Source organism: Archocentrus centrarchus, chromosome 21 (genome assembly GCF_007364275.1).
Source record: "Archocentrus centrarchus isolate MPI-CPG fArcCen1 chromosome 21, fArcCen1, whole genome shotgun sequence".
Lineage (NCBI taxonomy): Eukaryota > Metazoa > Chordata > Actinopteri > Cichliformes > Cichlidae > Archocentrus > Archocentrus centrarchus.
The window spans coordinates 16213680-16241100 of record NC_044366.1 but is presented as its reverse complement, the minus strand read 5'-3'; the positions used below and the strand labels follow the sequence as shown (position 1 = coordinate 16241100).

Below are 27421 nucleotides of genomic sequence, written 5' to 3'. Positions count from 1 at the left end.
GCTTCAAAGTGCAGAAGAGGTTTGACCCGCTGCCTAGATACAGTTATGTTTGATAGGCTATGATTGAATCATTGCTTTATCTTAAGAGTCAGTTGTACGCTAAAAAACTTTTGTCCAAACCAACCAGCATGCTTGCCTTATTCCCAACTCTATATTAGCCTACCTTTGCCTCTTCTGTTTCAACAATCCATAAAATTGTCTGGATTTTTGTTTTTGTCACAGAAGGTCCATTGTATAAGGCATGTTTTTCCTGTTTAAAATTACATAAACATAACACAAAAAAATTGTAGACCATTGATATAACAGTAAAAAAAAAAAACACTGAGAAAAGATTTGTCTCATTCTCAGTATTTTAAGCAGTGCAAATCCACCAACAGTTCAGTCTTATGTCGCACCACTCATCATGTGTGATGTGTCATATATCATCCCATCTTGATGCTGGCACAGAGTGAAGTGTTCAAACAGCTAGTCAGCATACCATATTTAACTTTGAATGTTCAATGAACTTTCACTGTCACTGTATTTATTTAATATTTTTTTTTTACCAACAAAGTGTTAGATTTGCACATTTCCACATTTGAAGACTTTCTCTTCTCTTCAAAGAGTTTTCATTTTGGACAATAGAAACTGATATTGTTAAAATTTTGAATGCACAGTTGTGCTTTGTTTGTGTTGTAATCGTTGAGCTTGTGTCAGATATTTATTGGTCAAGAATTTGGATGGCAGTTTTTTATTATTATTATTTTTTTTAATCTCTCAAAGACTTTCTTTTTTCTGGAATGCTAACAAGATTTTCAGAGAAATCCTTTTGCTGCTTCCTACTACAATCCTCCTACATCTTCTGAATCTGCTTGTGTCAATTATTTTAGCTTTTCATTACTATGTTGTGGAGAAACATTGGCAAAACAAAACCCCACCGCCATCATCATCACCACCCAAAAAAAGCAACATCTAGAGCAAAGATCTCTTCATGGTGATTAGTGCTGATTGTGTGTTTTGGCAGAACAAGTGCTGATTTGAAGTGGCCTGAAAAGAGTTGAACTCTGTCTCCAAGGAGCTGAAGGATAATGCCGTCAGCAATTTTGATATTCTGACTCATCCCATGGGTTTGAAGAGATTTACAAGAAAGGGTTATCTCGGGATAAAGACAGAATTAACCCAACTTCCTGTGATGCCTACAGTCACGGCAGTGACTTTATCTCCACAAGTCCTTTAAGGTACCTCTCAAAATACACTTATTTCACACAGCATATTTAACAGCAACAATGGTGTGCTGTGAAATACGAGCAGCAGCAGCGATTACACAGAGTCTGATCAAAACAATGAAAGACGCTGAAGAAAAGACTTCTCACAGTGTCACTGGCTCTGTCAATGTGGGATCCTTTATCTGACTCAATTTTTGGCCCGATTTAGAAATAGATTGTATCACTTTGCAGGCCTGTGTGTGTGTGTGTTGTCAGTAAGAAAAGTTAAATGTGCAAAAACACGATCATCCACAAGCCGTAGTGATATATATTTTAAAGGGCTGCAGAATGTGCCACTAACTGTAAAAAGATCCTCTCAAAAATAATCTGTGCCCCTCAGCCTTTGATGGGATTTTGGTTCAGTTATCTCCTTGCCAGTATCAATTTGGCACAGAGATCTGGAGTGATCATTGAAGTATATCATTTTTAACAGCACTCTCCAAATCTGATGATTAAAAATACACAATGCATGTCCCTCTGCTGCGTTTACAAAGTAAATGTTAATAACTGGTTAATTAAACTGCCTGGGATTTTCTACTAGTTAAATTACAAATGGCAAAACAGGGAGCTTAAACAACACGATATAATGTATCAATGATGATTATCATCATGCTGTGGCAAGTGGATCTTTTTTTTTAATCCTTGAGTAGGAAAAGAAGTGAAGCAATAGCTGTAGTCTCATGTTAATCTCTGAAAAAAATAACTTATTTATCAAAATATTAAAGTGTTCCTTACATGTAAAACAGACAAAACTGCTATTACCAGACAAACTGACTATACACTCACCAGACACTTTATTAGGTACACCTTGCTAGTACCGGGCTGGACCTCCATTTGCCTTCAGAACTGCTTTAATTCTTGGTAGCGTAGATTCAACAAGGTGCTGGAAACATTCCTCAGAGATTTTGATCCATACTGACACGATAGCGTCACACAGTTGCTGCACATCCATTATGTGAATCTCCTTTTCTACTGTATCCCAAAGGTGCTCCACTGGATTTAGAGCTGGTGACTGTAGAGGCCACGTTCAGGAAATCAGTATGAGATTATTTGAGCTTTGAGACATGTTATCCTGCTGAGAGCAGCCATCAGAAGATGGGTACATTGTGATCATAAAGGGATGAACATGGACAACAAAACTCAGGTAGGCTGTTTAAACAGTGCACAATCAGCAGGAGCTCAAAGTATACAAGAAAATATCTCCACACCGTTACACTTGAACCATTGTTACAAGGCAGAATGGATTTATGTTGTCATGTTGTTTACACCTAAATTTGACCCCACCATCTGAGTGCCAAAGCATAAATCAAGACCCATTACACTAGGCAAGGTTTTTCCAATCTTCTATTATGCAATTTTGGTGTGAACTGTTGCCTCAGTTCCCTTTTCTTGGCTAACTGGAATGACACTCGGTCTTCTGCTGCTGTAGCCCATCTTTATAACTCGTTATAATGAGTGGTTATTTGAGTTACTGCTGCCTTCCTATCAGGTCGAAGCAATCTGGCCATTCTCCTCTGACCTCTGGCATCAAGGAGGTACTTTCACCCAGAGAACTGGTGCTCACTGGACCTTTCTCTGTAAACCCTAGAGATGGTTGTGTGCGGAAGATCCAGTAGATCAGCAGTTTCTCAAATACTGAGACCAGCCAATCTGGCATCAACAACCAGGCCACATCCAAATTCACTTAAATCACCTTTCCACCCCATTCTGAAGCTCAGGTTGAACTTCAGCAGGTTATTTTGATTATGCCTAAATGCACTGAGTTGTTGTCATGTGTTTGGTGGATTAGATATCTACTAAACACAATCCTGTTTCTTAGCAAATCTATTAAGAAAGAGTTGAACAAGTGTACTTAATAAAGTGCCATTGGCTGTACAGTACTTAGCTTTGGCTTACTAACATGGTAGTAGATGCTGCTACACAGGTCAGCTATTAACAGTGAAGAAACAGTGGTGCTGCTCTTCCATGATTTTGACTACCCTCTGCACGGTGACATTTTTTCACTAAACAAGTAAAGCATGCGTTACAGCCAGTCAAAGGAGCAAAATGCTCAACAGTTACTTTAGATCTTTATTCCTGAAGAGATTGGGTATCATACAATGTCTTTGATGCATTTAGAGAAAACCAGATTTCATGGGATGGATTCAGTCAACAGAATGAATATGGGGCTGTGGTAGACCCTGTGGCTATATAAAGATTATAGTCATTATAATATTATTGCTTTCATCACAGAGGAGGGATATTATGGGCCCCTAAAACAAAGATTATGATTTCTTATAGGCCCGGTAAATCTAAGCAGTAACACCTAAGTTGAAATTCTAAAGGAGTGTCTTGTATGACCACACAGGCCTACTGTAGATTGCATTTTGTTATATAATGAAACAAAGTGATTGCACAGTACTAGACTACTGCTTTAAGCAGTTAATTTAAGACAGAATGCCCATAAATGCGTTTTAATATCACAGGGTGTAATATAATGATTGCTTTGTGCTTATCAAGAACAAATATTTACTCTTTCAACTTAAGTGTTACTTTAATAAGTGAAACTTGTATAGCATTGTGCCCAGATCAGATAGGTCATATGATGCTGATAATGCACTCCTAAATGTAAAACGCATCATTTGGCAACTTATTTTGTATTTGATCATCTAATAAAATCGCACATGGTAAAATAGTCTATATATGAAATACCAAAAATACGGCTGTGAACAAACATGAAAATGGAAACAAGGTAATATAGTTAAGGCTAAACATCTTTGTCTATTACCTTTGTATAGCTAAGTCAATAAGAGGAGCATGCAATTAACATAACATTGCCACGATTTTACATTAAACAACAAAAGCAATCAACTCAAAACAAATGTATGTGCCGTTCGTCACCACAAATTAGAACCATGTAATGTAGGTTTTCCTTGTTGAAAATCATATGGCTTTGTGCAATTGTTCCACCGTCTGCAAATTCACTAATGAAATTATTTTTGTAAAATAATATATCAATAAATGTCATGCCAGAAATTATTTAGATTCTGTTCTACATGCGCTGTTTCTTACATGCCAGATTGTGCTAATTGTACATCGTCCTTTAAAAAAAAAACAAAAAAAAAAACAAATCAGAGGTCTTTCATCATAGCATGTACACTTACATCCAGAGACGAAAGTGCTCAATTCCATCCCCCTACTTTATATAAGGTTTTTGTGCACATATTCTACATTTCTTTTAATATAAGAATATTGTCCATTAATAAATTGGGAATAGTACAAGGACTTCAGTTAGGGAAATAAAATTGGATGGCACAAGTTAAAATATTTTGCCTGCTTTATGTGAAGCGATCCGAATTCATCTTTCTAAGTTTAGGCGGCAGGTGTCCGTCCATCCTCCCTGCCCCTCCCCCAGCCAGTCGCTGCAACTTTGGAGGTAGGTCCGCCACTGACTTACTGATGGGCTCTGTGCTGATCTTGGAGGCCTTACCAGCCTGCTTGTCATCAGAAACGCCAGGAACAGAGCTGATTCGCTGCAACTTCATGGGCAGGTCGCCAAAGCTGTAAGTCATCTCTGAGGTGGTGGAGCTCATTCTTAGTAGCTTCTTGGGCAGGCCGTCCCGCCCTGTGATCTTCTGGAGCTTGGTAGGCAGCTTGGTGGTGCTGTCATTGTCCTCCAGGGTCTCCAAGCAGTCCAGAGAACTGTTCTTCTCCCCACTGTTGCACAGGGATGGAGCCATGAGGGGCGAGGAGAGAAGCAGGGCCTCCTCCTGTTCCTTCACGCTATAAGGAGGGGTGGGCACCTCGAATGTGGCATGAAACTGAGAGTAGTCCACCTTAAAGAAACCCTCTTCCAGGGATATGACCGGGAAGAAGCGGTGTCCCCACAGAACCTCATCCTCTGTGTATGATGTCCTTGCTTGGCAGGTCATCCCTGTCAAAAAAAGACAGAAGACCCTTTAAGCTTCACAAATAATGTGTCATTGACTTGCTATATAACAGTACAGTAAACACCAAAATTTAAATATGAAATGTTTTGTGGCTCCACTATTATACAACTGAGCCCTGATTTAATTATGTGCTTGGCACTGCTCCATAAGAACCAATATGTTATTCACCAGTGCCATTTTTAGATGACAAAGCAAACAATATTGCAAACAAAGCTGCCTCAATGAATAAGCATTTACTGTATTACTGAGCCAGCTGCCTAAATAAAAAGCTTAATTGATTTTCACTTCCTAAATGTGATGTTTATTAGCAATTTCCAGGCTAACATGAACAATAATCAAAAGTATAGCTGAGTAATTGGCCGCATGTGTTTTAGAAGAATAATAATATTAATTACAAAACCCCACTTTAATTTAAAATTACCATTAGTAAGGAACTTCCACTGCAACTGTCATGTATTCAAAGAGTAAAATGGATATCAGTATTATGTTTACTGTATGTTTTGTTTATCAGAGTCTTCCCATAAAGAACAGGTTGAGGCAGACAGGTACAAAAATACAGATCATGACTCAGTGCTTTAAATAAAGTGAAAGTAAGTCTTCTAGTTAAAAAAAGACCTCCTCATATCACCTCTTATGCTTCTTAAGAGTTCTGTCCACGCCTGAAGGATGGATAGTAGCTACAAAAGATAGCGGATTAAGATTGTTAGAATTGCTGGAGAGGCAACCTCACAGTAATAATGGCTAAAGGCAGAAGCTTAAAGAGGTGTAGCTTGCAGTTAAAAAAAAAAAAAAAAACTTCTAACACACTAAAGGGGAATCAGATTTTATCCAAAGCACAGATACACACACAAAATGCTCATTATCCTTTTTCATGACATTGTTAAGCCAAAACCAGTGTGACAATTTGGGTAAAAGTGTTCAATTCTGTCCTTTGGAGATTACAAATTAAAACACAATAGCCTGTTTAGCATGTGTCTGGCTTGTGTGCGTACTTGTAACCATGCCTTGCAAATTTGGCAGATGATAGCCAACTATTATACATTTGGAATAAATGTTCCCTCGCTGGGGAATTAAAATCCTGCTGCTCCCCTCACATCCTCAGAAACTAATTAATGCAATTAGAAAAATCCCAAGGTTTGAATTAAACAGCATTAAACATTTGTTTTCATCCAAAGTTATTGGATGCTTATTAGTGATTACTCATCGTCATTATTCAGCAGTTGCTATCAAAGTTGTGTGTGTGTTATGTCACACTCCACTGCTTACAGGAAAGCCTTTTCTTAGCATAATTAACATTCTGCTGAATAAACAATTTTAATTTCTAACTGAAAGTGAGCTTGGAAAAACTATAATTAGGTTTACATCTTGAACAAAATACTAAATTGGTTATATCAGTTCAAAAAATAAAACCCATTTCACACAGTTGAATGGCTGGGACATTCATGTTAAAACTTGTTGAACTCCATCAGGAAATCAGCGACTGCAGTTCATAATTATCACACATTTTAATTACCAAACTAATATTGTTCTAGCAGCGACATTTGGGTCCAAACTAAGAGAAGCGCTCTTTCACAGTGAGACACTGCTGCTGATTGCGAGGATGTCATCATTGAAACTAGCAGCATCTGCGATTCTGCCTGATTCCCAAGGTCATAAAATAATTCACTGATAACAGCTCTGTACACAATCACAGATGTGCGAGAGACTGAACATCGAGTGCGTTTAGGGTATTCAAAGTATTACTTCTGCACTATTGCTTCAAAGTCCCCCAAGCCTTTGGGCATATGCAAGTGTGCTGCACTGAATAAAGTGGGCAAAGCTAATGAGAACTGTAGGGCTAGAGCAATAGAGAGTTAAGCCTGAATTGCAATCATATTGCATAGTAAGCCTGTTAAATTTCCTCCAGCCAAAACATCATCACCATCAACAGGCGTATATATACTGATTGTGAGAAAATTCTGGTGGAAAATGCCTTCAGATTACATCTTCTGACAGCTATTTAATCACCACCACAAATGATCTGCACCTTCTTTATCAAACACTTCACTCAGTGCTAATTGGACATTGATATTGTATCTAAAAGACTAAAACATCAACACTGTATTAAGGAAAAAAAAAAAAAGGCTCGAACAAAAGAAGTGAAAAGGGTTGCTACAGTAAAAACAAAGCCCAAATAGCGTCATCTTACATCTATTAATAACACTCTATTAGTCCTGCAGATGGTGTAGGAGTTACTGTAAGACCTCTGTCTCTGGAAACCCCTGAACCCTGCAGGCCTGGGGCCGAATCCTTGCTCAACCTGTTCCCCTTCCTCTCAACCCACTCAGCGCTCTAAAGGAGAAATCTCTCTGATGTCAATGATCTAATCCGCTGTATCATTCTTCAAAGACTAACAATAGCACTAGACTTAATCATGATCATTAATATAGATTTGAATTCCATACATTATTCAAGAGTTGATGCTTGAGCCATTGCATAATTATAGACACGGTTGCATCAGATATGTACAATTGTGTTGCTAAAGACCTGCTGTTCTGCAACGCCCACATTCATATGGCCACGGTGTAACAGACACAGCAGTGATAATGAACTGTGCACCTTGACTTTCCGTAAGGCCACGACACTGCAAATTTTTAATGGAAATTTAAACATTATGCTGTGTATATCTAAGCATTTTATCAGTTAGAGGGACTCCACCAGATCATATAACAGAATGCAGTTGCAGAGCCTAAAATAGAAGCAGTAAGAAAACATAAAACCTAATTTAGATTTTTTTTTTTTTTTTTTTTACAGTTACTATGTATCATTGCTAAAAATAGAAATCTACTCAAATGAGAATGCCCATATCGGATTGTAAGATTTATTACTGGTAAAGCCTTATGTAACTCTTAAATGCACGCCTGCCCAGAACTCAGCGTTTCTATGGAAACAAAACTGTAGAAATGTGTGCATGTGACAGCCATAAACCTTTTCTCTGCTTAGTTTGGTCAAAAGTAGCACTGAAACAACACAAAAGTCTCAACAGAAAGCACACACACACACACACACACACACACACACACAACCCAACTGCTCAAAATGGATTTTCCATAGAGGAATAGCTCAGATCCTCAATATGACTCCGGAGCCAGACAAGAATAGTTTTATTGTCACTGAAATGTGACCTTTTGCAACACAAAACCACACAGTTCAAAAGTGTCTGCCTTTTGGTGAAGCAGGGAAAACATATATTCTGGTGACATCTCATCGGCGAAGCCCAAAACTCATAATACAAATGTCATTTTTAATAAAGCACAGAGCAATTTTCTCTTGCACTTTCATCCATCACTTGTGCAGAATATTGCACTGTTTTCCTCGGATGATCTTTCATGCATCACATGAACACTGCGTCATAAACACACACAAAACAGAAGTTAAAAAAAAACAAAAAACAAAAAGAATGCAACAAACAAAAAAATAAATAAATAAACATATCTGTTGTGCTCTGTGCTTCTGGGAACAACAGTAGGACATCACAGCAGAGAGAGAAAAAAAATACGTTTCTGATATGTGGTGCGCGGTGTTGTCACTTCAACTTAGAGGTGTTGGTAACATCAGTTAACATATGTCAAAAAGTGAAAGCAAAAGCTCACACATAACATGATTTTTTTTTTACTCACGCTTTTATACTTTGTGCTCATTACTGTTTTCTACAGTTTTCTTGCCTTGACACACAATAAGTGACAAAGGCTGCCCAGTTACATTGAGCTGGTACCACTGGAACTGCATGGGTTTTTAACCACCCCTGGGTTTTTGGTTCATCCCATTACTTCAAGAAGAACACTGCAGGAATAAGATCTCCATGTTGTAATTCTTATTCTTATTGTTATTCTTATTGTTATTCTTATTTTTATTCTTATTCTTATTCTTATTCTTATTCTTATTCTTATTCTTATTCTTATTCTTATTCTTATTCTTATTCTTATTCTTATTCTTATTCTTATTCTTAATAATAATAATTCAACATGTAATCAGTTTCATTAGTTCTTTAATTCAGGTTTCACTGACTCTGTTAAGGAAAATAGAGGCCAGAAGAAAACAAGAGGGAAAAAACATCATTGGAATTGTTAAAGAGGCGATTCCTCATTCAGCCCATTAGGAGAGAAATTTGTAACTCTGTGGATCCATTACACTTCTAATTTCAGTAAATCGTTATCTGTTCCCCTCTGTGACTGTATAAGGCAATACCAGTATATTTCAAATCCTCTGTGGAGTGGCCCTTCTCAATAAAGTGCCGCGCTACAAGAGATTCTCAACATCCCTGTTACAGCTTTTCAGCAAGAGAAATCAGGGTGCTTTTGGCTGTTTTATCAACAATACATAAGTTTCATGGAAGAACTCACAGTTTCTCACTATTATCAATTTACAACATGTTGTGAATATATCTCTCCTCTTGTCAGATTTCTTTTCTTTTTTTTACTGATAATAGTTGCAAATTACTGAACCACTACAAAGGCACTTACTGTATGCTGTCAAGCAACATATGAGGAAAGAGGGTAGACTCGGATCAAGTTATTATCTGCTTTCAGTCCCTCAATTAACCTAAGTGAGTGTTACAAGAAGTGCAAAGTCCTTCAGTAAAAGTAGCCATTCCACTACAGACAAATACAACATTAGAAGCAAAAGTTCTGCACTGAATACCAAACATCAAAACGCAGACAAAGTTACCGATTGGCTGGTCAGAGCTAAAAGAAGAGTGAAGAGCAGATTTAGATTTCCCAGCTGGCCAGAAACACAACTGTGAATTGATGTCAATGTTGGCGATATAAGGGGTGAAAAAAATTTAAATATCCATCCGTACATTTTCTTCCCCTTATCCAATTCAGGGTTGTGGGGAGACCTGGAGCCTATCTCAGCTGCCGTAGAGCGAAAGCCGGGGTACACCCTGGACAGGTCGCCAGAGTGTCACAGGGCTAAAAAAATGTAAATAATGTATAGATGGTTCAGCTGCTCCAAAGTCAAAGACAGTGAAATAATTATTTAACAATGCTGTTCTGTAACATGGCAGCTGTGTGATAATGATGTAATAGTCCATCTGTCCCATGCTGTAATTGTTACTTCATTTTATTCATATTGCTGCTATCAGGTAAAAACTGTGACTCTTCAGTTTTGATGATCATCCTTCAAGATGAACCGAAGGAGAAACATTTCCCATTTTACCTGAACATCCAGCATATTGTTTTTTTTATTGTATACAAATGAAGAAAATCTAAAGGAACAATTAGAAATGTCACTTATTGCACAGTTTTTTAAACAAAATCATATATTCTCAAAGAATACCAAAATGCAAATATTGATACCTGTGAACTTTTAAAAAACATTTTAAGGATTTATTCAATGTTTTTATATAAGTATGCCTACATGTGATGTGTAATATTTTCTGGCCAAAGTTATTTTAATCCTGTAAAGTTAGAAATCCCATCAGAAGCCCCCCCACCCCCCCACCCCCATTTCTTCAGAACAAGGCTTACATGGTATGTAATATTCATGTAACAGCGTGAATAACATTTGAATAATCCGCTGCTGAACCCAGCAATTCAGCACAGAAATAAAAATGCAGCTCATTAAAAGTAAATTTCAGGGAGGAAAGAACATGGAAAACAGAGAACAAGCACACAGATGTGTTACGTGGTAAGATTTGGGTTTGTCAACTCGGCAACAACCATGTTTAAAAATGAACTCGCAGGTATATTTCATACCTGTGGAAATGGGTAGAGAGCACTGAGATGTAGAGACTACAGGTGCCCTGTCTGCACTGCATTTGAATTATTTCACTGACTGATTACACAATGGAATGAAAAAAAAATAGGGACAGGAAATTGCGTCAAGAATAAGCTTTGAGATTTAGGTGCCCAAAAAGCCATCTCAGCTTGATACTCCAAATAAATGCACTTTTCATGATAAGACAGAGCTAGCTGCTTCTCTGGGCTAACAAAGTGAAGCAGAGTGACAGCAAAGATAAAATAGGTTCTTTGGTGGCTGGAACAGAAAAGCACTGTAAACTCAGAGGCAGCCTGCCAGTGTTACTTGATAGTAGCTGGGGGAAAAAAAACAAAAAAACAAGTGGTATTCACAGACACGATTGTCTAAAAGAAGCTTATCCAGGCAGGAAAAGCTGCAGGATCATATCCGTTTGGTGCTCGGCTCAGTCAGATTCTCAGATGCAAATCTGCACTTGACACACTGAGGACAGAGTAGAGTCGAGGGGCAGACGTGAGAGCAGAGCCCTATTAATTTCAGCTCTGTCAAATTATCTAGGCAGAGTCTCAATCTAGATTTTCAAATAAATAAATCAGAGCTATTGTATGATTAAACAACCCAGAGCCACCAAGCGAACGACACTCAAAATTGACGTCTATGTGAAAATGAAGGTTTATTCAAATGATTTCTCATTTAAATGCTACTGACCAGAAAAAAAAAAAAAGGAAGGTGGGTGTCAAAGAGTTCTTCACAACCTCATATTTAGGGACAAAATCACAAATAACCTCCTCATCCCTCACTCATTCTCTGTCTGGCTCTCCCGTTCACTCAGTCACTCAAATGGTTTTACACAAACACACACACGCGCACACACACACACACACACACACACACACACACACACACACACACACACACACACACACACACACATACACCAGCGCAGTGCTGTCAGCAAAGTCCCCTGACAGTCTATCACGGCTGTGGAAACAGCTCAAGTGTTATGTATGAGAAAAATGCTAGCAAAAACAAGCATGAGAATCTGGACGTTGCACACACAGAGCAGCGTTGCACAACATTATTCAAGATTCAGCCTTTTATCTGTGCACTGCTCCCATTGTCAAGCATTTGCTGGAGCCAAGGCTGTCCACAACATGTCTTTGTCTGCAACACGTGATTATGAGGTATGACAATTAATTCATCATAACTGGCCTGTTCTCCATTTTTGGAATAAGGGAGGAGTATGCCCAGTTCCACGTTAGGTAATGAAAAGCTGAAGGACAGCAGAGCGTGATGATGATGATGGATGCCATACTGAAGAAAGGAAAGTTCAGTTCACAGGTCTGAATAATATGTTTTTGAAGTTTGTAGTGGCTTAATGTGTAGTTCTTTTCAGTGAAATTCTACCATGATACATTAATAAATTTTTATTGTACTAAATTAAAATTTCTCATTTGATAGTGATAGTGATAGTGATAGTGCTATTGCGGCCACAAGTCCTGATCAGCTGTTTCTATGGTGACCACCATCAAGTGGTAAACTGTAGAGAAATCCAGAAGCATTCAGTGACCTGTTTTTCACAGTTGGACTTTTCAAAGATGCAAATAAGTCCCCTCTCTTCATTAAATACTGTTTTAGTGCATAATCCATTTGTGAAGGTGGCTTCAAGTTGCTTGCAGCTCTCAGATTCTATTCCAGCCCTACAGCGTGGGGCTGAGCAATGAGAACAACAAGGAAGCTGATGGAGGGAAAAGGCAGGGGAAGTGCACTGCTATGGGGGAGGGGAGAGCCTGGATGCTGTGGCAATTGCTTGAGTGTGGAGGCTGTTGGAAAGGGAAGGAAGGAAAAGGAATAGGAGTGGGGCTGCCAAGCATCTCCACACAAGGTGGGGTGTCGGGCAGGCTACAGGAACATATGGCTGAGGGCCATTAACACAGCCAGAAGAGCACATATTACCAAATGAAGGCAAAGCTGATACTGTCATAAAGGGATGCAACTGAGCAAAATGCCAATCAATGGATTTCCGTTAGGCCAAACAGCCCTTATTGGCCATACAGGAGAAATCACACTGGGTGGGTGTCCACACCATCTGAGAATATGAAAGATTTACTTCTCATTATAAAGTATATTGAGTTCAGAAATGATCAGAAAGCCATTTTCTTTTCTTAAAACAGACTGAATGAGTGGAAGCTATAATCTTATATTGATCACCACTATTAAATCTTCTTAAGTCATAAAAAATGAGTTACAGCTTAGAGGGGGCAGACAAAAGAGGGATTTTCAAGCCTTAAGAGATCTCACTTGGATGGTATTAAAAAGAAGTAACTGTTAAGAAAGAATGCCTTGGTTTTTTTTTTTCAAGTTTGTCACTTAAGCTTGAGAGCACATTATTCCAGTAAACCAAATCATGTCTGAGTGGCAAAAATAGAAAGAGACATCCCAGAGGAGGCCTTTGAAAGAAGACAAGCCTTCAGAACAACATGTTCATGTGGCTCCGTGTTTAGGCCTCAGGATTGATTCACCTGCACTTCAGGGATGGTCACAGCTCTACAAATCAATGCTGTGAGTGCATCACAACCTTCTTCAGGGTGATAACCTCTTAAACAAGCAGAGCACAACATAACAACGTAACACTTGCTCTGAGTGTCTGTCCTCTATTATGGCTGGAGTCATGTCAATGTTGAGGTCTCCAGTTTGTGTTATTAATCAAAAAAAAAGAAGTGTCCTCACAACAGCATGGTACACACATCTTCTCAGAGACAACAGCTACTCAAACCAAGTCAGCTATTTCTCTCACTCTGAGTAGCGTGACGCAACAAACTGGGGTATTGCTATTTCATCACACAACAAGTTCATTCCAGGTCTGCTACCACACCTCTTCTACCAGTGATTTATCGCCATCTGACAGAGACTTGACAAATCCCTAAAGACACAATTACCATGCTCACCCCTTTAGGATGACAGCATCTGAAAGGGATAATGAATCCGATATGTCATAGCTAGTTTGTTGCATTGTCTATTATGAGGGGTTCAGCCCCAGAGCAATTAATGTATGTGTAGTAGCCATAAGATGTTAATCTTATGCATCTTCCTAGAATACCTTTATTTACCTAAAACTCCCATTGCTAATTTCATGGTACAACATGAAGGCAAAATGATGTGTGCAGAGCAGCAGTTTCACACTAGTTGCTACAGGTGTTGGACAAAATATGTTGAACACATTTTAAAGATAAGCAAATCATCTTTGAAATAAATCTGTGATGCTTACAGTATTTAGATTATGAAACACTGTCTTTATGGTGAATATGAAGCTCAAATTTTTTTTGTTGTAATGAACTGAAATATATTACAAATAAAACCCAATTACCCAGTCGAGTGCAACTACAGCACAATCTAGACTCAGACATTAGCCGAATGAACACCTCTCTGACACTCTCATAAAATGGAACAGTATGCTTCACAAAGTTAGTATTTAATGCAGGAGTATTGTGACACATTGCGTTACATTTATATAGAACTCTGTTATTATGTGTCTTTATTTTTCTTGCAGCTGTATTAGCTGCGTCGCAGACCATCCAGCATTAGATCAGAAAACCTCTGCAATTATTTTTTTTACTGAGAAATACATGCAAAACCTGATTCTTTACTGCGGCATTTAAAATAAAATACAAAAATAAATATATAAAAGAATGACTTAAATATCAAGGTAAAGCTGCAGGTGAGGTTAATATATTAAAGTCAAATTGAAAACATTTTAACAAGAGAGCTGAAAGGTATTCAACACGTGGCTTATCTCCTCAGCCACACAGGTGGATCTCTGCAGGGACAGACACTTCTCTCAGGAGCTCTCACCCTGAGCACATTAGATTTAATTGGAAACTCTCACTCTCACCTGAGCTGCGACTCTAACTTCCCCACTGAACCCACTTTAACCCTTTGACCCGCAGGGCTAAGACAGGGAGCATGACACTGAGATGATAGGACATGCTCTCGCTTTAATGACTCAGAATGAATTATGGTCAGCTCCTCTGGTCTTTCACAGCTGGCTCATACCCGGGGTTTGCGTCTGCAGCTGACGTCAGGTGACCCCAGATCTCCGGGGCAATGGCCTCTTACTCATATGAATGAAACTATGAGGCCTCTGGCGCAAAAGAAAGGTCTCAGTGTTCATTTCAATTACTGCTGCTGATGATAAAGCACAGATCAAGCCATGACATTGGCTGCTCTGCTAATCAGTGGCAATGAATGTTCCCAATTAATTATGCTGGCTGGCTTTACCGCTAGACATCAAAGAGATTATTACTCTTAATTTCATTTTCCAAGTATGTGTATTTGTTGCACAACAACTTAATTGATGGTATGACATTCATATTATATAACTTAATAGTTTTTCCTCCACACAAATCAGTATTCATTGTTTTTTTATTTACATAAACTGAGTGCCAGGGCTCTTTAATTCCTTTTTTATTGCTAATTCCACATTCTGATTATGAATCTTGAACATCTGTTCATGTAGATGAATCCAAACAATAATACTTTCTGCATCGTGTCTTAAAACTTTAACACAGACACAAACTTCATTTAAAACAGACACACTGCAATTCCAAAACAGAAAAAAAGATAGAAGATTCATCGTTCAGGGCTGATCTCTCCAGTAAAACACAGTATTTATGCATACAAAAACGCATGAATAAACATTAGTAGCTGCTCCACTCTATAAGCAACCACCCCTGCCACCTACACTCATTTTAAAATGAGCAGATAGCTGGGATATTCTATTTTTTTTATTCCATAACAGTAATTCATAACAAATCCTTGTAGCAGTATGAAAAAGAGGGGGCTGAAAGAAATCTCTGAAAACAATCGAAATCAATGCACGACTTAATCGATGGAAAAAAAAAGTGTTTTTGATGTTTTACCCATAATTTGCCTCATAATTGGCCTCAGAACCAACTCAAGAGATGAAGCGTGAGTCAGTGTTTCATGTACGACACAGTGGAAAATCATTTAGAAACACTGAGTTTATTAGTTAGTGCAGTAAGCTGAATGTGTTTGCCCGTGGTGCGAAAGTGCTGCGTCACCAGAAGAGTGAAGCAAAATCTAACTGAAAACTCACTGAGCAAACAAATACAACCAACTAAATGAAGACTAAGGCAGCTGAGTTTATCGTGAAGTATAAATCCTTAAAAACCTTGGCAAATGTGCTTAAAAACATTTCTAAATATGACTTATTTGCAGCACTCTATGAATTTCACAGCAAGTGTAATGATCATACTCGACACATTTGCATGAAAGTCACATCTCACTGAAAAGATAAAGGGTTTATGCTGATGATACACTTTATGCTCATGAATCATTGCTTTTCATAGCCGATGAGTGAATTTAGAAACACTTTTCGGGGCTTGTGAAGATTTCGACTGTGTTTTGCCACCATGTTAGGCCTAAAACATGATGCAAAATTTCAGGGACAGACTAATGTGCTGACAGACATCTTTTGCTTCTGTAATGAAAATAAGGCCCCCATGAAATAAATCATTAGCTTGTTTATCGTTGTTAGTTATTACGTTTCTGATCCGAAAAGTGCATGGTCTTAAATTACATAGATGCACGCTGGCTCCATGGGAAAGAGAAAACATAGCATTCACACAGGAGTGGTGTGGAAATTATAAAATGAATTTGGTTGCAGCACACTAATGAGTTTCATGGCTGCAGCAACCTAAACGTCTGTTACTGGCAGCTACAGTTTATTTTCAGCTCTCAAGATTCACCTCCACTAACGAACAGATTGCCTCTGGCTTGGGATTTAAGCCTTCATACGGCTGAACAGCATTACTGGTGTTAATGGGACACTTATCTAAACTTCTGATGTATTTTAAGACCACATGTAGTAGTTGTGATTCATCCAGCGAGTCAAAGTCAGGTCACTATCCGTGCTGCAGCAGAACAGCGAAAATGACCTGCAACGCTATTAATATGTCATTATATCACGACTTGTTTCTATTTTTCAGACATGCAAGATCAACGTTTTTATTTTGTTTTGTTTTTTAATATATGTATATATTTAGAACAATCGCTTGTCATTTGCAGAGCTGCACAGCAGCAGCAGACGTGCAGCACCAGGAAAAAAACAAGTGTGGCTGCACTGTATTTAGGTGGGCTGGTTCTGAGGCCCTGCTATTGTGCATGCTGGCTCTCAGTAATTACTTAATGGGACACTTTTTCAAAGAGTTGTTTCTTTTGTTACTTTTCCTGGTGTGAGATAAACTGTTATCCATGAAGAGTGTGTTTTCAGTCACTCTGGATGATTTCAAGTCTTATATGTTGAAAGGTGACTGGCGCTATAGTGGAAAGCAAGTCATAAAAGAACAAGCAAGTATGACAACAGGGTTAGCTGAGTAGATGTAAACATTCATATTCAACTGTCTGGGGGAATTATGGGAAGGCATATAAGAGTGGTGTTACTCAGTGGTTCCTGGATTATCATACATTGAGTCTGAGTCTGTCTCCTGGAAATGTGTAGTTGTGTAGTTTGTTTTGCCATTTAGGTGAAACATACATTTTAAGGGTGAACATATACTGTGATCATATTTTTTCCAAGTGAAAGAACTATTATTTTCATGTGATCATGTGTGCCACTCATTTCAAAATGCATTAACATACTTTTCAAGACAGGCCTGGTTCAGACCTTACAATATTAGAGATAAATCCCAACAATCTGATAATCCCCTATGAGCAAGCACTTGGCAACTGTTGGGAAGAAAGAACTCCCTTTTAACAGGAAGAAACCTCTAACAAAACCAGGGTCAGGGTGGGACAGCCACCTGCCTCAACTAGTTGGGGGGTAAGTGGAACTAGAAGGGGGAAAAAAAGGGGGAGCACACACGAGACACAGGACAAAAAAAATTCTGGGAGCAAGAAGACAAAATTTACTGATATGAAGCAGTGGTGTATAAACACATGAGGAGTGAAAGGAGGTGACAGGCGAAGAAATGTTCAGGGCATCATCAGACTAATCTTAAAAGTAGAGAGGCTGCCTGTCTCCCCAATTGAAACTGGGAATTTGTTCCACAGAGAAGAGGAGAGGAGCCTGATGGCTGAAGGCTCAGCCTCCCATTCTACTTTTAGAAACCCTAGGAACCACAAGTAAACCAGCAGTCTGACAGCAAAGTGCTCTATTGGGATAATATGATACTAAACCGTACTTAAGACATGGTTGGGTGTGATTATTCAAGACTATGTATGTGAGAAGAAGGATCCTAAATTCAATCAGATAAATCAAACAAAAAGTCTGAGTAAGGCACAGGTGGATGATAAATGACAACAGGTTTTATACAAGAGGAAGACATTCAACTGAATTATAACTCTTTTGAGGACTTTGTAAGCTGGAGTGAAAGATTGCCGTCACTCATCCTCAGCTTGTGCTTCAAGGCCCCTGACAGTTAGCATAACTTGAGGGTTTTGATTCATTTAAACGAACATATTCTTCCTGCCAACAACCAGGTTTCTCTGACACAAATAAATCAATATATTGAACAATTATTAAATAATTTACTCACAGAGACTTAGAAGAGAGAGAGAGATCTAATATTTCATAATCCACATTTCATTGTTTTGCTCTTTAGTGCTGTTGAAAATGTTTTTTTTTTTTTTATGTGAATTTTTATGTTATTGCTGATTTTTGTTTAAATATTGTAGGTGCTCTGGGAGCAGGCACAGTCTCTGTGGGGATGGGGTGCTGCATCATCCAAAGTGAATGGATGCCATCTCTCCTAACAAGAACAGGTTTTCCCCAGACAGTCTGTCAGGTATCTATAAAGCCCTCTTGACACCACCTTAGACAGTCAGTGATTGAAGGACAACACGCAGCTATACATGGCATCCCAAGTTAATTGGGGAGGGGACCACAGAAAACTACAGAGGAGTCTGACACTGGTTTGGCAAAGTTACAAACCATCGCATTATTAATTTTAGTGGCCCAACTGGGTGTCGCTACTGCCAACGTGAATTACAGTTTTAGCAAATCTATGTTTATCCTTAGCCAGCATTTTTAAATTGGATTCAGTGTTGCCTGTTCTGGCCCCTGGAAAACACTTAACTATGGTCACCAGAGTCTCTAACTTCATGTTTCTGAGTATGGAGTCGCCAATAATCAGAGTTTTTTTTCTCAGCGGGTATGTCACCCAGTGTGGAAAATCGATGTTGGTGATATGGGCTATTCTTGCTGCCCTGTTTTCTTCATTGCTTCTGTTTTCACACACTGTCATTCAAATTTTAAACTTACTATTCTTTTCCAGTGATTTATATGCCCACATTCACTGAACCAGCCTCCCGTCCCTGTTCTTTAAATTCACTGTGATCTATCAATCTCCCTTTCGGGCTGTCTATTGTAAAACCCTCCTCCTCCCTACCTCCACCTCTTCCAGGCTGTCTAGAGCACCTCATCCAAAGTCTCATGACTCTTCTGCTTATTCTGCCTTCATTTGAGACGGTTTTAAAACGACTTAAATTTTGCATGTTGACATTTTGGCAAAAATTAAAATCTTTCTCTTTGCTTCCATTATAAATGGTGTATTAAGATTGAAACAATTAGCCAATTAAACTCCATAATTAGCTAAGAGAAAAAATAATCTGAATATCTGTGGTTGTGAAGTGGTGCCCAAAAAACACATCTTATGGGTTTGTCTATCATTTTCATGATAAATCAAAAATATAAGCAGCATGGGTTTGTTGCATTCCTGCTATACTAACAGTTGGTCCTCAATGATCACAACTGGACAGCAAGTGGGCCACCACTTGCTAAGGTGGCCCCGGACTCATCTGACCATACATCTTCTGTAGTCCAAATACTAATGTGTCCTGAGGCAGCCTCAACAAGGACCAAAAATAATAATATCTGGGGAGTATTAGTGCAGGTGTGGTAGTCCTTTTTTCTTCTTTTTCCAGTGCCCAAAACAGTTGGAGTAACCCGTACGTCTTGATACATTTAGTTTTTTTGTTCACCCTTGCTAAATAAATTTTTTGCTTCAGTGGCGACAGACAATGAATTTGACCTTCTAGCGGAAGTGATGTAGAAAAAAAAATCTGAAGACAATTGGTCAGCAGGACACCTTGAAGACACATAATGACACATGACAAAGGTCTAAATAATGATGGAGCCATGTCTTTCACTCCTACTCGCACTTCAGTCTGACTGTTACAAATGCAATTTAGTATCCAGTTTAAATGGCATCCAAGATGCATAGAACATACTTACACATATAATAATCTCATCACTTTTTTTCCAGCAGACCCTGCCTTATTACAAGTGAGCAAATATTTCCGTCCTACAGTCCGAGTCTATCACAGACTGTAGGGTTATTGTCACATGGATAATCTCATAGGTGCAAAATGTTATAACTCTAAAACAACAAAATGTATTTGTATTTATTATCCACTGGATTTTTATATGCATGCTGCAGTTATAACTTGTTATCCACTCTAGCTGTAATAAATTCCTCCACTTTTATCCAAGCACCTGTCAGGCCTGCAGTGCTCAAATAACGCAGAAATAACTAAGCTCAGTATTATTGTGCAGAGATCCAGTAAGTAATAGGTGGATGAAGCACACAAAAACACAGAGCCTGACATGCACTGCTCTGTAGCCAGTCACGCTGTTAAATTTCTTGCTGGGAAGTAAATTGGTGTGTTGCTTCTATTGATTGTTAGACATTATTCCTGTTAGTGTCATTAACTCATACAAAACTTGTTACTACAAGCCTCTCGTTTGTGCTTTTTTTTCCCTCCCCCTAGAGCTAGTCTGTTCTTCAGACTGCATGCACAGTACATTAACTGCAATTTATCCTCTGGAGCACAACTGGTATTACTCCGGGAAAAAAAAAAAAAAAAATAGGATGCCACGAGACAGCCTACATGTCTCATCTGGAAGGTGTATCGCATTGAGGCGGTGATTAAAACCACCTTAGGCTCCTGTTTAAAAGAAACAACGGTTAGCTCGTGCCTTTTTGCACAGTGTAGAGGTTGTCTGAGGTTACAGTGAAAGGGAACAATTCTGAGCTCCTTCATGCTCTTCTTTTCTTTTCTTTTCTTTTCTTTTTTTGTGCATAAAAGAACTGACAAAATATTTTTGTGTGATCTAGAGGAATGAAAGGTTAGTGTGTCAAAAAGGGTACAGTGTTGTGTCTGTTATTATCTAGCGGGAAGCCCAATGACCCAGTGATGGTGAAGATTTAATCTGGAGAGTATTTTAACTCATGTTCCAGACAGTGTTTTTCCACGCATAACAAGAGAGAGAGAGAGAGAGAAAAAAAAATAGATCTGGGGAGTTGGGCATCTTCTTCACTAGTAAACACCAAGCCTCATAAATATTTCATCTTATTCTTTCTCTGCTGTATCACCTGTTCTGGAAAGCACTTTATGGAAGAGTAACACCTCTGTCTGCTTTTCACATCTCTGAGGGGATCCTCCTTAATGCCAGGTGCTGTCAACACTTGAAATTAAATTTGTGTTTAAAAAAACATGTTTACCTGATTTATTACAGAAATTGTGTTATGATACCTATACTATAGGAATAAAAAAAAAACCCTAAGTTTAGGTGCAGTGCTGCAATCCTGAATACTTAAGGAGAGGTTGCCATGGAAACAGAGTTACACTGGCCAGAAATGAAAGCGTCTGAGGATTTAGACTTTCACTGTACATCAATTTTTAACTATAGATTGTTTCTACATCAGCCTTTCCACCAACTTCACATAACCGCAACAGCTCCTCCATACAGACACTTCTGTGGAATACAAACGTAAGCACAACAATTTCTGAAAAAAAAAAAAAAAACCCCAAAAAAACACAGCCACAGATGATAAGATGACACATGCTTCAGTGACACTGTAACGCTATAAATATCTACAACTATAACAATGATGATTTTATCGCATTGCTACACTGCAGATTTTCATACTTACTTGAAACGGCAAGTTTTAGTTGACTAGTCAAATGTACAAGACTCACAAAAGATGTAAAATTACTGCAATATGAAAAAACTAAGAATTAGATCGCTTTACAGCAGATGTTTGCTGATTAATTACTGAATTAATAATGAGACAACCAAAATTTGTCTTACACAGTAATAAGTCTGTACAGACACTGCTTACTGGAGTATATTAACATACTACAAACTGTAGTATATTAAGACAATTCAATAATGTACAGCATTTTTTTTATAAATGTCAAGTGCCAATGAAATGACGAATCATAAATACTGCATGCCCTGAGCTGGAGGGTCACAGTCAGATCAGTCTTTAATACAACTGCAGTAAACTGCTATCATGATTATCTATCAGGAATTGGATGTCTATGCTAATTACTGTCTGCAGTGTTGGCCTGTAAGCTTCCCTGTCACATCTCCATATGCTGTTTTCTCTGAACCAGCCTATTGCAACTGCTCCTGCGTTCACTCTGTAACACTGAAGGAGCTCGCCCCACTCTTACTACAGCAACTGTGTCGAATAAACCGTCGAATTTAAAATGACCACGGTGGAGAATTTTACTCGGGGCATTGCTCATCTTGTGGAAATGGAATTCCCCTAATTCTAAAGGGGACCCTAGAAAGCAAATTATTATGCCCTCTGAGAACAGCAGCCAAGAGGTAAGAGCTTTTCAGGCACAAAGACGCTGGAATGGAATTTAGTGCAGATGACAAAAAGAAAAAGGTTTAAAGCCACAAACGGTGACCTGCTACAGTTTAAGCGTTCTGCACTTATATGTGCTTGAAATTCTGCTTAACTTCCCGAAACACGCAAGGTGTTAAAATTCTTGTAATGCCAGCACACAAAATTAATCATCTGTGATTTCTAAATGCTAACCACTTTCATTATTAGCAGCTCTGTGTATTTGCCACAGAAATAAAAAATCAATGCGATGCAATTAAGAGGTCAATACTGAGTCCATTTGGATGTCAACCATTAACACCTATGAAGAAGTTCGATATTATCCATATCTGTTGCAGAAATACATCAAAGTACTTTAGCACCATTAAAGAGACAATGCAACATACTCCTCTACTGAACATGTAGCCTGGAGTCACAACTTGTAATAAAACGGGCTACAGGCTGTCATTTTTACCAGAGCAATCCATCAAAAATGCATGTTTATTGTTACTCACCTGTGGTCTCCACTATTCCTTCTAGTATAACCACAATTTCAAACTGCTCTGTTTGCATGGACCTCTGGGAGAGGTCGTAGAAGGGGCTTTTGGTGTCAATCACATGGCAGATTGTGAGTGGTGAGACGAGAAAGAGCTGATCTGCCCCGGTGCTGAAACCCACGTCCAACTCCAGCTGATCCAGCGGAAGAAACTCACCTTCAGGCGTCTGGCGAGACTAAAGAAGCATACAGAAAGTGACAGAGAACTGTTCAGTAGAGGAAAGGAAGAGGTGAGACCGCTATCCACAGCTTATCAAAAGCCTTTGTGTAAGCTTTTCACATTTTATATGCAATCAGAGCCAACCAGTCTATCAGAGAAATTACTATAATTTTCTTAAATTAAGGCAAAAGAAGGATACGTACTGCAAGAATATCCATTTCAGCATAGATTGGATGTGTCACTGACTCTTTACTTGTATAATCAAATGAACCGGCTTAAGTTTCTTGATAGAAGTGGATTCATCTGCCTTATACTCACCTGCCATGTCAGAAAATAAAAACTGGACACAAGAAGGCTTATTTTCCTTTATGAAAAACAGCTGTGATAATTTGATAAGAAGGATGGGTGGGGTTTATAACCATCCTTAATGTAATGTGTGAAGACTCTTTTTTTTTTCTTTGTTTGCAATTTTTCTGCTTTATTATCACCATAGTCTATTATTATGCTAGTGGATGTGCATTTACATTACTGAAAAGTGATTAATAAGCCAGGTGCAAAGCAGGGAAAATAACAGATGAGAATCTTCTAGTATTTAACACTTATAAGAGTTTTAAGAAATGGGCTTACAAACACACAATGCTCTTATTAAGGTGAAGGCCGCTTAGAAAAAGTTGTCTGGTTATTGTTATCGTTATAATTGCAATTGTATTACACTTTCATGCAAGCCAGGTGCCTTTTTTGTTGTGACTTAAGACAAGTGAAGATCTTGCTGGAGTTATGTCACAATTTTGGTGCAAGTTGCATCCGCTGCGGTCTATAAATTTTGGAAATGCAAATGAGGATTTGTCCAAGAGATGCCTCGCAGCAATATGAACGGTTAGGAGTAGGCTTAAATGTCAGTGTGTAGGCCTTTCTGTGTCAGTTTTCTAAACAACTCAGGAAGTGAACTATGATAAATACTGGGGACAAACCAAAAAGCATCACTCACTTTCAGCAATTTGCAGCGGATCTGTGCAGAGACCATATGGCTGTTACGCAGGTTGCCGACCCTGAACATGAGAGTTAGTTTTCCATCTCGCATAGAAATCGCCGCATGTTCACTGAACATCAAAGTCTCGGCCCTTTTCTTGGGCTGAGACATCTTGATAAACATGCAGCCGATCAAAAATGCATCGACGATCGATCCGAGGATCGACTGGAAAAGAAAGAGAATGATCCCCTCGGGGCATTTGTCTGTAATGTATCTGTAACCATATCCTATCGTGGCCTCGGTCTCTATAAAGAAGAGAAAGGCTGAGGGAAAGTTATAGACATTGGCCACACATGGAGTGTACTTATCATTGTGGGCTTTGTTGAGGTCTCCTCTGATGTACGCGATGAGCCACCACATAGAGGCCATGAAGAGCCAAGCGACTGTGTAGGTGAGGATGAAAATAAATAGATTCCAGCGCCATTTCAAATCTACTAGTGTTGTGAATAAGTCTGAGAGATATCTGCTGGTTTCACCACCCAGGTTCCCATGCTGGACGTTACATCGCCCGTTCTTGTCCACGAACCGCTGCCTCTTCTTCTTTTTCTCTGGGGGAGGTTGATTGAATCCAGACCCGCTAGATGAGGTGGTCACTACCTGATAATCGTCCCCAAATTTCTTTCGAAGTGCAGACATACTACGATGACAGCAGCGAAAGAAATAACAAATGATTCAGTGTTAAAAAAAAGTCTGGCTTTTAGTTGCTGCAGTCGTTAGTGCCCGTGCGCAATGTCTCCTTTTGGGAAGTAAGGCGATAAAAGTGCGATGTCTTCTCCCCAGTTAGACTTGCACCGTCCTCTTTCGCCACACACTACTGTTGCTACACTCTACAGCCATGAAATATCAATAATGTACGAGCAGTTTACAAACCCCAAAGATAGAAGCCATATGAAAAAATAAAATAAAATAAGCGACGCACAGGATAAGGTATCCAAACGCGCCAGTTGCAGTCCAGGTTTTAGAGGTTTATCAGTTGCAGCGTCGTGGATTACTCATCGCCAGTGATGGTTGGGGGGCTATATTGACCTGTTCAAAACTGTACTCACAGAGTAAGTTTTCATGGGAAAGTTCGAAATCCTTAAGCGGTCTATAAAATACAAATATCTCTGCGTAATTAGTCTCTGCAAACGTTTTCCAGGATGAAAACGCTCTGTGCGCACTTGCGGCTGTGTTGGAGATAATTCGGTTTCCAGTCCTTCCTTTGTGATCTGTACACATAGAAGACAAATTGCGCCCAAGAATATGACTGTAAAAAATGACGAGCTGGAGGAAGAAAATCACTGTCCCACTGTCGTCATTTTCTGCTGCGCGCATCGACGCTGATTGCCTGGCTCTTTTCGGGCACCTTTTCCCCTCTCTTAGAGAAATATCGACTGGATTCTCATAGTTCAGCGGTAGAGATCCACCAGATGCTCTTTTGGCTGCTTAAATCCTTTTTTCCCTTCGATTTCCCTGCTCGGCTCCTGCGCACTTCCACGATTTCAGTGATGCACTCACTGTTGCCTGGTGGTACTACAAAGACAGGCAATTTGGAGGAGGAGGGAAGAGGATTCGCCTGATTTGACAGTTTTTTTTCAAGTGATCAAATATGGGAAATTGCAGTCGAGATGTCTTGATGACTTTCAAATAATTACACCGAAAGCAACATTTTATACTCCAGCAATGACAGAACGGACCCATTTCTCACTGATGTATTGCAAAAAATAGTTAATAGGACATAAATTCATTTTAAGCCAAAAAAATCATAAAAACTGTATTTTTCTCCTGCAGGTTTATATCTCTCTGTTGCAAAGAAACTGCCATAGGCATTCTGCCAAACAAATATTGTTCTCATTATTCTTCTTCAGCATATATGCAGTTGAAGGAAAATTCCTCCCATGTGCAGTGAACATTTTCAAATGTTTAATGGCTATTCTTCTGGGTCACCTGTAGTGATAGCCACAGATGACCCCACATCCATCTATCCCATGGGTGACTGCACCCGTTTTATTTTGTGAATGCTACACACTAGCTCTCTTAACAGAGTAACACATTCTGCAGGGAAGTTGCTGACACTTCCAACAAACTGTTTTAGATCTCAGGAGGACAAAAAGCTGGAACCAGAATTCACTCATCATATTACCAAGATCAAGGCCACGGAGGAATACACCCACACCATAGTTACCCAGGCTTTCTCTCAAACACATGAGGCAGGGTGAGCAACATACCACCACCTCTAAAACAAACAGCTTATCTACTGTATCTCCACCCTTTCTTCTCTCTCTTTTCTTCTCTTATTTTTGGGATCATGTTTGTTTTTTTCCTGCTAAAAGCACAATTATCACTTAAGAAATCACTGATGTGTGCCGCTTAGATATTAAAGCAGTTGTAGCAAGACACATATTGTATCATCAATGCAGAGGCAGTGTGGATTGATTCAGTTGTATTCATTTTCACCCCAGAAAGAGTAAATAAATCAGATGAATAATTCACCTTCTGAATCAGGCTTGACAGTCACCTACACGTCTTGTTGCATCCGGTGTAGTATCACACACAGTCATAAGTGAATATCAATCATTTCTTTTGTCTTTACTGCCATGCTATGCAATATCTCTTAATCTTTTATTTGAAACATGTAGTGTAAATATCTATAGTGGCTTGTTGCTCCCTTTTTTTTTAACCCTTTCTCAATCCAGTGTCTCTGCTAAGTCAGTCTGCTTCCAGGCGAAATCTACCTCCCCTAATATCTTTTATGTCCCTGTAGTTAAACACATGATATTCCTTGTCCAGTCAGAATCCAGCAAGCCCTACTGTACCAATGGCAGCTTCTAAAAACAGCACTAAGGCCTGACATAACCGTTTCCAAATGAATGATTGCATGGCAGCACAGAGCAAAGTTGAGATGCCTCTGAGCACTGTCTGCAAGGCTCTGTGATACAGTCCTCTTGAGGGGAACACAGGAAAAGATTTCCCCATCAGTCACCAGGCCATCATAATTGCCAGGTGAACATTGGCTTCAGCTTCTGCAGGACTCTGTGCTTTTATAATGAGTGCAGGGGGACACAGGTCATCCAATCCCTGTATTCTGGCCCTCATTAGGAGGAAAAGGCTATTCACATATTTGCAGAGCAAAAAATAAGGCTAT

General features: G+C 39.0%; 1 protein-coding gene across 1 annotated transcript; it reads right to left on the bottom strand.

Moving 5' to 3' along the window:
- Positions 1–3338: 3338 nt before the first annotated feature.
- Positions 3339–25794, bottom strand: kcnj3a (potassium inwardly rectifying channel subfamily J member 3a). Its single transcript, XM_030758760.1, has 3 exons — positions 24256–25794; positions 23067–23283; positions 3339–5157 (listed from the first exon to the last, which is right to left on the bottom strand). The coding sequence occupies exons 1-3, from the start codon at positions 24931–24933 to the stop codon at positions 4562–4564; spliced, it is 1491 nt and encodes a 496-aa protein (XP_030614620.1). The 5' UTR covers positions 24934–25794; the 3' UTR covers positions 3339–4561.
- Between the last annotated feature and the right edge of the window lie 1627 nt (positions 25795–27421).

What these genes read in the sequence shown, in the direction of transcription:
- kcnj3a (XM_030758760.1), bottom strand. Translation starts at nt 24,933, where the DNA reads ATGTCTGCACTTCGAAAGAAATTTGGGGACGATTATCAGGTAGTGACC. An exon ending in TCCGCTGCAAATTGCTGAAA is followed by an intron (nt 23,284 to 24,255) that starts GTGAGTGATGCT and finishes ATGCTTCTTTAG; the next exon opens with TCTCGCCAGACGCCTGAAGG. An exon ending in AGGAATAGTGGAGACCACAG is followed by an intron (nt 5,158 to 23,066) that starts GTGAGTAACAAT and finishes TTTTTTTGACAG; the next exon opens with GGATGACCTGCCAAGCAAGG.